Below are 12,216 nucleotides of genomic sequence, written 5' to 3' on the forward strand. Positions count from 1 at the left end.
TCACACAAAAACATGTACACATGTGTATAGACATCTCTATGCAAGTACAACATACTAATGACATTTTTATAACCTTTCCGAGAAGGGCTGGGGCTGGGGGCAATGAGAAGGCAAGACACAGCTTACTTCCCCCGACATGATCTTCTGTGCTCTGCGATTGCTCACACCGTGTGCCCGCATGGCTGGCATGTGAGAGATCAACAAGGGGGAGGGGGAAAGCATGCCTCAGCCTCCTGCATCCTACAGTGCACCAGTGCAGGCAGCCCAAACTTTCATATGACTAGGGAGTGGGCTAGAAGGGCATGCTCACACCCTTTTATCTCACTATAAGCCCAGGTACAAAACTCGGGCTGCCCCAGTGAAGAGCACTGGGATTGGGTCAGATCCCAGTACTCCACATGAGCAGGCCTGTTCAGGTAGGGCTGCTTGTGTGGATGATCTTAATGTATGAATAGGGCTGACTACACATAAGAAGATGACATTAAGTCTTGCACATGACTTCTGTTGTTGAAAGGATTTTAGTTAAGGGAACTAACCTACTCTAGTGTATCATCTGTGTTAAATCTATGCAAACATTATGTTAACTTTTTCTTCATCTGTCATATCATTAGCAGAAAGGTGATTCCTTGCATACTTAAACAAAACACCTTGGGAGCAAATGCTATATTTATTAAACACATACTTTTAAAAGATTCTTACATTTTAGTACATAAACATTTGATTATTGTCTTCTCATGCTTTTTTGGGCTTCATGAGAATCTGAATGTTTTAATAATTTTTCTTCTTTTCATGATCTCCTGGAAGAAAAGTTTTCCCTATAGTGGTTAACAGATTTTTAAAAAGAAGTTTATGATTTCTCCTATAGTGTGTTAAGAATGTTAACGATTTCTCTCTCTTGAAAATTAGCAAATTCACAAGTACTGTAATTCCTGAGCATGGTGCCACTTTTGATTTGCTGTCTTCGTGTTTCTTAGGATAGTTGGCTAATTATTTTTATTTATTAAAAGTGATTCTAGTAAAGCACATTATTTTTATTTATTAGAAGTGATTCTAGTGAAGCACATTTAAATATTTGTCACCTAATGAGCATAGTTTGGGAAATGTAAGCCTGGAGGAAGGAAGAGCAATCGTCCTCCTTTGTATATTTTCAACTGGCAATTGAAGTCTTCTCATAATGAAAATATGACAGGGTAACACCTCTCCTGCAGTCACTGCACTGGTTGCCCATTCGCTTCCGAGTTCAGTTTAAGGTCCTGGTTCTGACCTTCAAAGCCTTGTGGGGCTTGGTGCCTGTCTACCTACAGACCCGCCTCTCCCATCCAGTTACATCCCATCCGGCTAGATAATCTCAGATGGTCTTTTTCTCGTTCCCTGATTTCTGAGAAGTTTGGGGCTCCAGAACCCATGAAAGGGCCTTTTCGGTTGCTGCCCCTACTTCTTTGGAACTCTCTTCCTCTTCAGATTCATCTAGCCCCTTCCTTACTGATCTTCAAATCTTTATTGAAGACTTTTCTTTTTCGCCAGGCTTTTGCCCTGTAGTTTACTTCGTTTGTTTTTTGTTAGTTACTTTAGTTTTTAGTTTACAATGTAATTTTTAATGTTGCCTTGTTTGCATGTTTTTGTGCACCACCCGGAGTCTTTGGAGTGGGCAGTATATTAAATGTTTCTAATAAATAAATAAATAATGATGGTGCCTTAACACCTTTTGAAGAATGCAATGTCCTCCCTTGAAATCAACAGCAATAATACAAAACCATGTGCTTCTTCATTTTTCTTTGGAAAAGCATTTTCCAAGATGGTCTCACGACTCTGCTTTTCCTTAGGTGGCTTTAGACAGTTGCTTGAGCAGCATTTTGCAGCAGCAGTAGATGAAAAGGTCTTTCTTTCCTATTACCCTTTTTGTGGCCATGTAATAACGTAGGATTGAAAGAGATCTGCCTTTGTAACTTAAGCACAAGTGGTTGGGTCAAACTTCTAACATTGAGAGAAGGCTTCTAGAAACATAAGTCTAAGCCCTATCACTCCCTGGCTGATTATGCTATATCAGATAGCTTCTGTAATCTTATGATTGCAGTAGCTGAAAGGTGTGTTCAAGACTGTCAATTCTGTGCTTGGCACATAAAAAAAAACATGAACTCTAACAAGTTTTTCATTTCAAGAATGTGTAGTGACTTTGAGAACTGTGTAGCACAATAAATCTAGCAACAGCTTCTCATTGTTTTTGCCCAAAACCCAGGTTTGATGTTTGGATTGATTCTGTACATTATTTGCTGCAGTTTAATTTCAATGGAGAAACCTATCCATGCACATCAATTGGGTCCCTTGTCTTAGTGACTGGGGAAGCTCTTGCATGCCTATGATCTTCATGTTTGTGTCAGAGCACTTGCTGATGCAGGAAATGGGTGGATTCTAGTGTGTATTTTGTGGTTACATTCATTTTTTATGTTTTAAAAGATATATATTTATTTCAGCTATTTGAAAACAGTTTAGATGTCTGGCTCCAAAATACATCAATACATATTGAGCTATACTAGGCTTGAAAGACAAATTAAGCTTGCTGTTATGGTTTCCAGGGAAAACAAAGCAAAATCAACAGCCATGAGAAACCAACTGGTCAGCTACAAAGAAGTAGCCTTCTAACTATTAAAAAGCAACTGGGGAAAGCTACCCATTAGTTGTCAATGTTGGAGACATCTATAAAACTATCAAATAAGGCTTTAAAGATATTGTTGACAGCTTTCTAATTTCACTTTACTTTGGAAAGCTTTGTACTATTAATTCTGCCTGATGTTTACAGAATAGCTAGAAATTTATCACTGTATTTGAACAGTGATGAACAGACTAGCCAGAAATGCTAGTAAAAATAAATATGTTCTCTTCTGCTTCAGTTTCTTCTTTAAGTTAAATAAAATAAAATAAGTTAAAGGTAACACTTTCAAACAATTGTTCAGTAATCAAGCTCTGCCATTCTATTTTTTTTTTCTATTTTAGAATGGAGAAATAGCACTTCACTAATATCTGGAGCATTTGTCTGGATAAGCATTTGGCAGATACCTTGATAGAAATTGTGTGAGTCTCTGTGTGTCCAAATGTGAAAATCTAACATTAAATTCAACAAAAATACCTTATGGAGTGTATTGATTTAAGACCAGATTCATATGGTTTATCGTTATTAATAGTTTCACCATATATATAATACTCATTCTCATGCCAAATATTGGATTCCCACCCCCAATACATATAAAGACGGTTATGAAAGTGACATAATCTAATACAGTATAGTCAGCTACCTGAAATGTATAGTAATTTAAGGCTATTGTAAATCAGCCAAAGGTTAAAAATTAAGGGAATTAAATGGTAAATGTCTCAAAATGTAAGTAGATCAAACTGGGTAATGAATTTCCTGTCAATAGAGAAACAATAGCTTGAGCAAGACATTGGTTAGATTAAAACATTAATTCTTATGATCCATGTATCCTTGTCTTTGTAGTTATTCTTAGATATATTAATTTGGTTTTCAGCTTTTTGTGAGCAACACATATTTGTGTGAAATCTATTTCTGCATATATCTGAATGTAACCTAAAATGTAGCAAAATCCTGTCTTGATGCATTTATGTAAGTGAAAGCTATGAATCCCTATCAAGAAAATGAAACATGTTTATTCAAAACTGACTAAAGTTCATGGGAGGCTTTCATGGGCTTCAGTAAGGCACAAATCAATATTCAAATATAACTATTAATAGATGCATAGAAGTCTGTTAAAGATGCATAGCACTTTAACAGCATATGTCATTGTTAAACCTTGACTATTCAGGCTTCACATAAGTGCTTGTAATTAAATAAGTGTATGCTTAACTTCCTGGCAGGCTAAGGAAAGAGAGGGATGGACACATCTGGAGCATGGGTTGTACTTAAGGGGATAGATCCCCCTACCACCGGAGATCCCCCTATCACTGGAGCAATGTTGAGGCCATTATCATTTCTCTTGTGTTCTGTCTCATGCACCTCCCACCTTAATTGAAGAAGCTGCTCTCTGCTCCCCCCACTATTGTTTTGTGCATTTCTCTGTGCTGTACCTCTCTCGACTCTCTGTCTTGCTTTCTTGCTCTCCTTATCTGATCTATATGTCCCCCACCACTGCTGCTAGCAGAGAGTTTTGGATTAGACAGCAGTCCTTCTTGCTGAACTTAGCAAAATAGCTTTCTTTCCTGTATCTGGGTCTAGATTTTCTAAATGGATTTTAAATGGTCAACTCTTTGATTTCAGAATTTCACAGTAGAAGGAACATAGGAAGCTGCTTTATATCGAGTCAGACCACTGGTGCGTCTAGCTCAGTATTGTCTACACAGACTGGCAGTGGCTTCTCCAAGGTCGCAGACTGGAGTCTCTCTCAGCCCTATCTTGGATAAGCCAGAGAGGGAACTTGGAAGCTTCTGCATACTTGATGCTCTCCCAGAGCAGCCAATATCTTACAGTGCTCATGCATGTCTCCCATTCAAATTCAAACCACAGTGGATCCTGTTTAGCAAAGGGAACAATTGATGCTTGTTACCACAAGACCAGCTCTTCTTAATGGCTCTTAATGGGTATATCTTCTCCCTAGACCTCTCAGCTCTGAGGTGGAAAATTTTTTTTTAAAGACATGCCTCACAATAGAATATTCAGCAGCCTATTATAGTTCAGGTGTGTGATTTTCTTCCTGCTGAAAACCTGAGTGCAACAATCCCTGCTGGAGGCTGCCCGGATCCAAGATGGTTCTTGGATTGCTTCATGGTCATTGTGCAGCATACAGACAAAGTCTTGACTATGCACTGAGGTAATCCATGACACAAGTTAATTATGACTACATAAGAACTGCCTTGCTGGATCAGACCTAAGGCCTATCTAGTCCGACAGCCTGCTTCACACAGTGGCCCACCTTAGTAAGCCACAAAACCAGGAGATGAAAGCATGTTACCTCCTGCTGCTCCTTCTATACAAATGGTATTTGCAGGCATACTGCCTCCTAGTAATTTAAGTTCCATTGAAATTATTGACTAACTTAGTTAGGATGCTGCCTAATGTATAGTTTTTTAAAATTAATAAATGGTGAAGTCACAGATTTACCAAGTAGTTCAAACATTATCAAGCAACAGACTTCAATAGCACTGATATATACTTTCCCCTTTCTTTTCTTTCCTGTATCTTTCTTGTGCTCATTTTGTGTTATTTGTAAGTTTGTGGGCAAGGCCATTGACTGCACTAATTGTATGCAGCACCTACTTTCCTTCTACTAGACTCAGTGGATGATAATTATTACAAATTGCACACCTCCTACTTTGCAGGGGGTTGTGGCCAGAAGCATATGAGTATTAGGAAATTGTAGCCTTGGGGTATAACCATGTTTGTTTTAAATACTTCCACTTATTCTGAAGCTGTGGTGTTTTTGCCTGAAACAAACTTATTTTGTTGCACATTAAACCCAGAGGGAAAATGTGATGAAAAACAGGGACAGAACACATGTTATTGACTACCTATCTAGAGTACACATTCAATATATTTTCTTTCTCTTTTGCTCAATGACCAACAAATTGAATGATGGGGGAGATAAAAGGTGACTGTCAGCCTCTCCAAGATTGAAATGAAACGATAAATAACAGAAGCTTTGGGTCCTGGGTATGGCATCTCAATCTGTACAGTGGAGTTCTATTAACTCTAAAATGAAGGAGGGAGAAGATATAGTATATATCCATTTGACTTTTTGACAGGGCTAGAGTCAGAATTCAAGCCAATTCCAGCCAGCCAGGGATAAATTTCTGAGAATGCTTGGTGTGGAAATAACAAATTGCTGGACTAGTGGTGAGTGGTTCTTGGGACTGAATGAATCAGGAGAGTCTCCAGTTTTTGGTAGAAAATATATGGTTATGGCATTTCCCCCTGAGCAATAGTGTGACAATTAGGCTCCTCCTACAAGATATATCTGCTAAACGATTTGTATGAAAAAGGGCTCCTGAGGTAAAATTGCAGCAACCCATTCTGAGTTTCTTTCTGTCTTTTCTTTTTTGCAAATGGGTTTGCTTCACTACTTTTGTTGTTGTTGTTGTTGTTGTTAAATGGCATAGGATAAATGTGAAGGTGGGATTTCATAAGAATTTCCATATTTTTCAGCAGATAATCAAATTCTGCAGGCTGTTATCAGACTTGTCCAGCCAGGAAACATTGCACAACTCTAACAAGAATTGTTTCTTAATCAGATTTTTTTTTTTAAAAAAAGACATGCCTTAGAGAAAGGTTGTAAGAATTAATGAAGAAAGTTTGCTTTGACAAGTTACTTTGTTCCCATCTTTTTGCCTGAGACAATGCATGTTTTGAAAATGTTATGCACTTAAACCAAATTGAAATAGCATTGAAACTAATGTGAATGTTATTCTTTTAATTTTGTACAAATGAAATTAACTGTTAATTGCACTAAGCAAATCAGTATTCTACAGATTTTAGAATTGTACATGGTTGAAAATACTTCACCTGCATTGATTATTGTTAGTATTGTTTTGAAATTTCTTCATTTTTTTTGTCTTCCTACAATAAGTTACAAAGCTTTGTATGCATTTCTGATCCTTTTAATTGCTTTGACTTGGAGCCAAACTTGATATGATAGCTACAGACTCATTTATTTACTCTCGGCTCTGTCCCACTCATAGATAAGTAGGCAGGGGAGGAGAGAATGAATCTGGAAGGAAGTGTCTATTTAATCTGAGAGTTTGAAAAGATGTATATTCTTTTTACTAATAAGCTAAGAGCAAAAGGAGTGTGTGAGAGGAGCAGAATCCTTCTCATGCACACTCCTTTACTTCCTCTAGCATCTTGGTTTCAAGTCATTTTCTCCCAGCAGAACTCACTCCAGTACTAAAGCCTGGGGAGATTGGAGGCAGCCCTAGGGCAAGATATGAGGATGGGCCTCTTTTGCAGCCTGCCACGTCCCCCCGCCACCCGCTGCCTGCATTGCCTAGGACAGCTACACAGTGTGGTCTGATGATATAACTAAGCCAGCACCAGCTCACTGTCCCATTTCACACCAGCTACTGCTGTTTCTCAGTGAGAACAGTGTTGTTTCTTAGTGAGAAATGGTAGTGGTTAGTGCAAGTTTGGGTCAAGGCCCAGTGCTGAAGGAGAGCTGGGGAGGCAGCCAGCAGCCGTAGCAGTGCCTCCTCATGCAATGCTGGCTATGGCCTGACTAGAGCTTAACTGAGGAGAGAAGTATTTGTAGACTGCCTTTGGACATCACAGCAAACTGAAAGCAACCATGCCAGAGGTTTGGGGTCATCTGAAGGTGGGAACCCTCAGTTCTATGACAAAAGTGACCCGAGGCCACAAACCTGAATTGGAATCTTCAGTTCCTCTTTGGTTCAGCCCCCCAAACCTCTGGTAAGACAGTGGTGTTGTGTTGTCCAAAGGCCACTGCTGTTTGTAGTCAGAGTTGAGGACAGGAAGCTTCTCCGTCTCTGGTTGGCTGCCGCAGCTGTTGGCTGCCATCTCTGGTTGGCTGCCACACAGCCAGTTCCTCCCCTCATTCAGGCTCAGACTCCAGATCTGGATCGTCTGGGAGCTCGCACAGGGGTGGTGGTGGTGGTGGTGAAGGCAAACCACTGGTCCATGGGACCTGCAGTTTGCCGTTGTGTCTGAAGGGGACCATAGAGTACAGGAAGGTAGGTGTTTGTGTGTGTGTATACACCCTTACCCTATATCCCTCTTGCGCTTAAAAACAAGCTCCACTCCCTGCTTTACATGTGATTTAGGCATATCTGGCTTTAAATAGGCCTGCTTTCATTGCATCTTGTTTGATCCTTAGCATGTTGATACTGTGTCTTGCCCTGATCATTGCAAGTGGTTAATCAGATCAGGAAGGTAGGTAATGGCTGAGTCTCATGATCATCAGCCATCTGATGGCTGCTTGCTGCCTGAGTGGTGCCCTTCTCATAAGTACTCGAGTGTGTACTTATGGGATTCTGTGTTTTAATGTCATTAGAAACTGTTAAACAGGTACATTTGCTAGGTTGTGTAAAAAGCCAAATGCACACAATGATGTTGGGTATATGGCTGATTATGTTCTAGCACCTCACGTGCAGCAATTTCAAGTAGTTGTGAGAATCAGTGATGAGGTTGCAGTCCTAAGTGTCTTTGGAAATTGCATTGAGATCAATAGGATTTCTAGTAAATAAATTTCCTTTAAATGCTGTTGAATGCAGTGTGATCGACAAGAATGGAAAAAAGGATGGCAATCCAATGCATGATTATTTGGGAGTAAGCACTCTGAACTCAGTAAGACATTTCTAGGCAAATATATGCATAGAAAGGGTTGAAGGAATATTTTATGTCTGCTTATTTCTTGTTGTTGAACTAGCAAACCAAAATGCCAGCTTATTCCAAATTCAAAAAAGAAAACCATAGGAAGATTGAAATACAAGATACCAACAGTTACTTACAATGAATGTTTCTTTCTCAACAGATTCACAGACAGGATGTAACCTTTAAAAATGGAAGCTTGTATAGAAAGGAACAGATAGCAGTTGGAGCTAAAGGAGTGGATGAACATTTCTCTTTGGATGTATTGGCTTTTCAGAACGATATGTTGATTCAGAAGGTCCTGAGGGAGAATCGTGATTTTTTTTTTCTCTACTCAGTCAATGGATATTTAAATCATTCCTTGGAATCTGTGAAGTTCAACAAAGGTGTGTGATGGAAACAGCAGCATGTCTCTGTAGCCCTTACATTGTGGATTAGTTTGTTGTTGTGAGGAACAAATTCCATTTTGTGGGACAAGGAACAGATGTGATGGATTTATCTTCAGAAATGAGCAGGCATGGAAGGAATCCACTCAGTCACAAGCTAGAAGATCAAAAAAAGGTAAAAAGCTAGTTTGGTTCAAATTCCTTTGTTAAAATTCCTTTTAAAATGGTTTTTACTTTATTTCAGTATGCTATATTAGAAGCACACCACTTTACAAACAGTCTAAATATGCCATTATGTTTTTGGTTATTGCTCCAGAGCATTCTGTTCCTTGCAGCTGATTTTCATTACTACGTGATAATCTGACTTCCAAAGAGTCTTGAAATTATCTAGCAAATTGGTTGTCAAAGCATTCACTTTCCTGCCATTGCTGATTTGCCAAATATCTCCTGTAGAATGCAGTATTGTTAACTTTTTGCTGACCTTGTTTGAACACTTTATCCCTTGCCATGAGAATGACAATTTACACTTCTCAAAGCCTTCTGATAGTAACTGTGAAAACTGCATTACCCTGTGATGGTTATTGGTGGTATTATATGTGGAATGAACAAATATTGTTGACTTCATGTTTTTTGAAAATTGTCTCTATTATAATTTATTATAATTGAAAGAAATTGGATATCTTCTATGCTAATTTTAATAAGATCCTCTTTCATGCTCTCTGGAGAATGTCCAAACTACCCTGCTCCTTTTTTTACAGTCTTAATGTGTTTCCTCAAAGTCTATCAATTGATTGATAAAGACTGAAGCTGCAGTCCTGAATATGATCTACTTTTATCCTAATCATTGCTGGGTTATCCCAGTCAATGAGCCTGGTTTCCCCTGTAGTCTTTCCATTTCATTATGTTGTTGTACCAGTTGTACTGAATATACATATTCAGTACAATATATTGGCCATGAATTTAAACACGTATGTTTTAGAATGAAAGGTACCAGTTAACTTTCAGCTGTGATTTATTCAGCCTCTTTATACCAAATCAAATCCACTGATCCATCTAGCTCAGTACTGTTGAATGTCTGACAGAAGGTCTCCAAGATTTCAGGAAGAGGTCTTTTGTAGCCTGCTTTTTGGAATCATGTATAGTGTACATACCAGGGATTGAACCAGGGACCTTCTGCATGAAAAGCATGTCCTTGGTCACTGAGGATAGCTCAAGTATAATAAAGCCTTGCCTCTAGAATTGACAAGGCAGTTAATCAATGAGTTTGGGGCAGCTTGGGGGGGGTGGGGTGGGGGGGAAATGTCACAGTTTTCAATTTTTAAAAGAAAATGCTTAAACCAAAAGCAAGGCTTCTTAGTTCTGTGGATGATGGAATGAATTGCGACATTAAAAAAACCAAACCCAAATGATTAGATCTTCAGGTAAGTTGATTGGTAGATGCACAATATCCTCTACAGATAAAGGAGATCTGATCATTAACCTTCTTTTGGTGAAGACTTGCTTTGCATAATTTTCAGAATTGTGGGGGTAAAACCACAAAGAAACCTCTGACTAAATATGCACAAAAGTCCCTGTTGGATCATATCAAGACTTATGGATAGGACTAGAATTTCAAGTGTATAACAACAGACAATACGTGACACTGTTCGTAATTATAGCGGATGGCATCTCTTTGTATTCTCTCTGTAAGCCCTCCCTGCAGCTCATGTAGGATTAGGGCTAGATTCGGAATATTGAAGTAGCAAGGCCCCTGAAGTTCTACTAAATATTTAGTGGTGGTATTTTGGTCTATATCACACTACAGAACTCAAAAGAGTACATTTAACATGCTTTGTGTTTGGAAAACGACACCTTAAACAGCAAGGCGTCCTTTTTCTAACACAAAGTATGTTAAATGTACTCTTTTGAGTTCTGTAGTGTGATCGGTATCTGTTTTGTTGCATAGCAGGCCAAACTCATTGACAGTGAGGATTGCATTATCATAATAATAATAATAATTTAGACTATTGACTTATCAACAGCTGATTTCTTTCTTTTTACATAGGTCAATGCATAGGTCAATTACTCTCCCCTGCTAAAGATAAGGGAGCCACCATGTAAAAGGTGCCTCTTTGTTCACTTGGGGTGACATGACAATATTTCTATGATATAGCCTATAGTATAATTTCTATGATATGCTCATGTCCTTGGTTTATGGTCAGCTAGCACAAATGAAAGTTTTTCTGACTTGAAGGTGAAAGTGCCTCTGCAAGTCTTCACATAATGGAGTCATTTTTTTGCATGAGAGCTCTTCTGTAGCCATTTGTTTGAGACAAACTGCCCAGGTTTCTTGGTATCTTCAAAGGACACCTGCTAGCCTCAGGCTGGCAAAGGAGAGCATTTGAGTGATTGCTGCAGCTGTGGCCTTGTCAGGCTCAGGAGATGGGTGCTTTGTATGTGTGCACAAACCACAAAGCAGTGCTGCTGTATAACATGCATGCTTGTCAGTGCAGTAGAGTCAAATACTTCTTCCTGAAATGCATGGTGATGTTCAGAGGTTGTACTGGGTGGAATTTTCTGTATGTGTCTATTTGTGTATGCACTTGTGCCTAGTGATAGACAGTGCTCAAGAAGAGTGTAATAGAGGTTACCACATGTTCAGTCACCATTTATTCACTTGCCCTTGAGTAAGCTTGTAAAACTACTTTGAGGAAACTGGAAGAGCTATGAATGGGATGCATTCACAAGTATTTCAGCACGATTAGGAAGCTTTATTTTTATATTGGTGATCGACTGCTCTCCATTTCCCCTTAAAGATAGTTATATAGATATTGTGTGTGTATGTTACTGTATAATATTGGCACACCACCACCACCCCCGCCGCCACCGCCCAGGGGTGTGTGCAATCAGTACTTTAGCAGGACACCAAGAATAGCTGTGTACTGAAAAAGTATTTGTCCTTGACATTTAATCTTCAAAGAAACTAAACATCTGACATGGAGTCTTGTGTATATCAAATATATTTCACTCCACTTTTATAACCTGAAATGAATACATTTTGACAAAGATAATTTGTCACTTACTCTTTTTTTAAAAAAAGAAAACCCTAAATGCTAATAATCCGAGTTGAGCTGATAAAACTGGTAAAAAGTTGGCCAAACAAATCCTTTCTTAGATTCCCAAGGCTCTGCCACCCAAAGGTCTGCCTCCACATGTATCCCTCCCTGTTGCCTGTAACCAGCAGATTGTAAATAAGGGGTAACTTAAAAGATCTCATGTTTTTGCTCTTCTGATATACAGCTACAGTTCTGTGAGTAATGTTGCAATTCTGTGGATGAGTGGTGTTTTGAGTAAGCAGGCATGGGTCTCAAGTGTTTCCTATGCTTTGATTGGTAATAGGGCAAGTCAGGAGGGGAGAGGAGATTAAAGGGCACAACAAATGACAGAGGGCTGAAGTAACAATAGCAACCATACAGTTCTGACGGAAGGTGAAAGTGAATATTGTGTCTCTGCCAGTTGCTAGAGTCC

The 12,216-nt window shown here is 39.0% G+C and overlaps 1 protein-coding gene across 12 annotated transcripts in view; it reads left to right on the plus strand.

Annotated features, from left to right (window-relative positions):
* The window catches only part of NAV3 (neuron navigator 3), an 840,967-nt gene that overhangs the window by 250,570 nt on the left and 578,181 nt on the right, over positions 1-12,216 (plus strand). For all 12 annotated transcript variants that reach the window (XM_053252192.1, XM_053252184.1, XM_053252193.1 and 9 more), the window contains one exon: positions 8,487-8,884. In XM_053252192.1, the coding sequence (XP_053108167.1) occupies positions 8,813-8,884 (72 nt within the window). In that variant the 5' untranslated portion in view covers positions 8,487-8,812. The remainder of the gene's footprint in view (positions 1-8,486; positions 8,885-12,216) is intronic.

This window comes from Hemicordylus capensis, chromosome 5, assembly GCF_027244095.1.
Source record: "Hemicordylus capensis ecotype Gifberg chromosome 5, rHemCap1.1.pri, whole genome shotgun sequence".
Lineage (NCBI taxonomy): Eukaryota > Metazoa > Chordata > Lepidosauria > Squamata > Cordylidae > Hemicordylus > Hemicordylus capensis.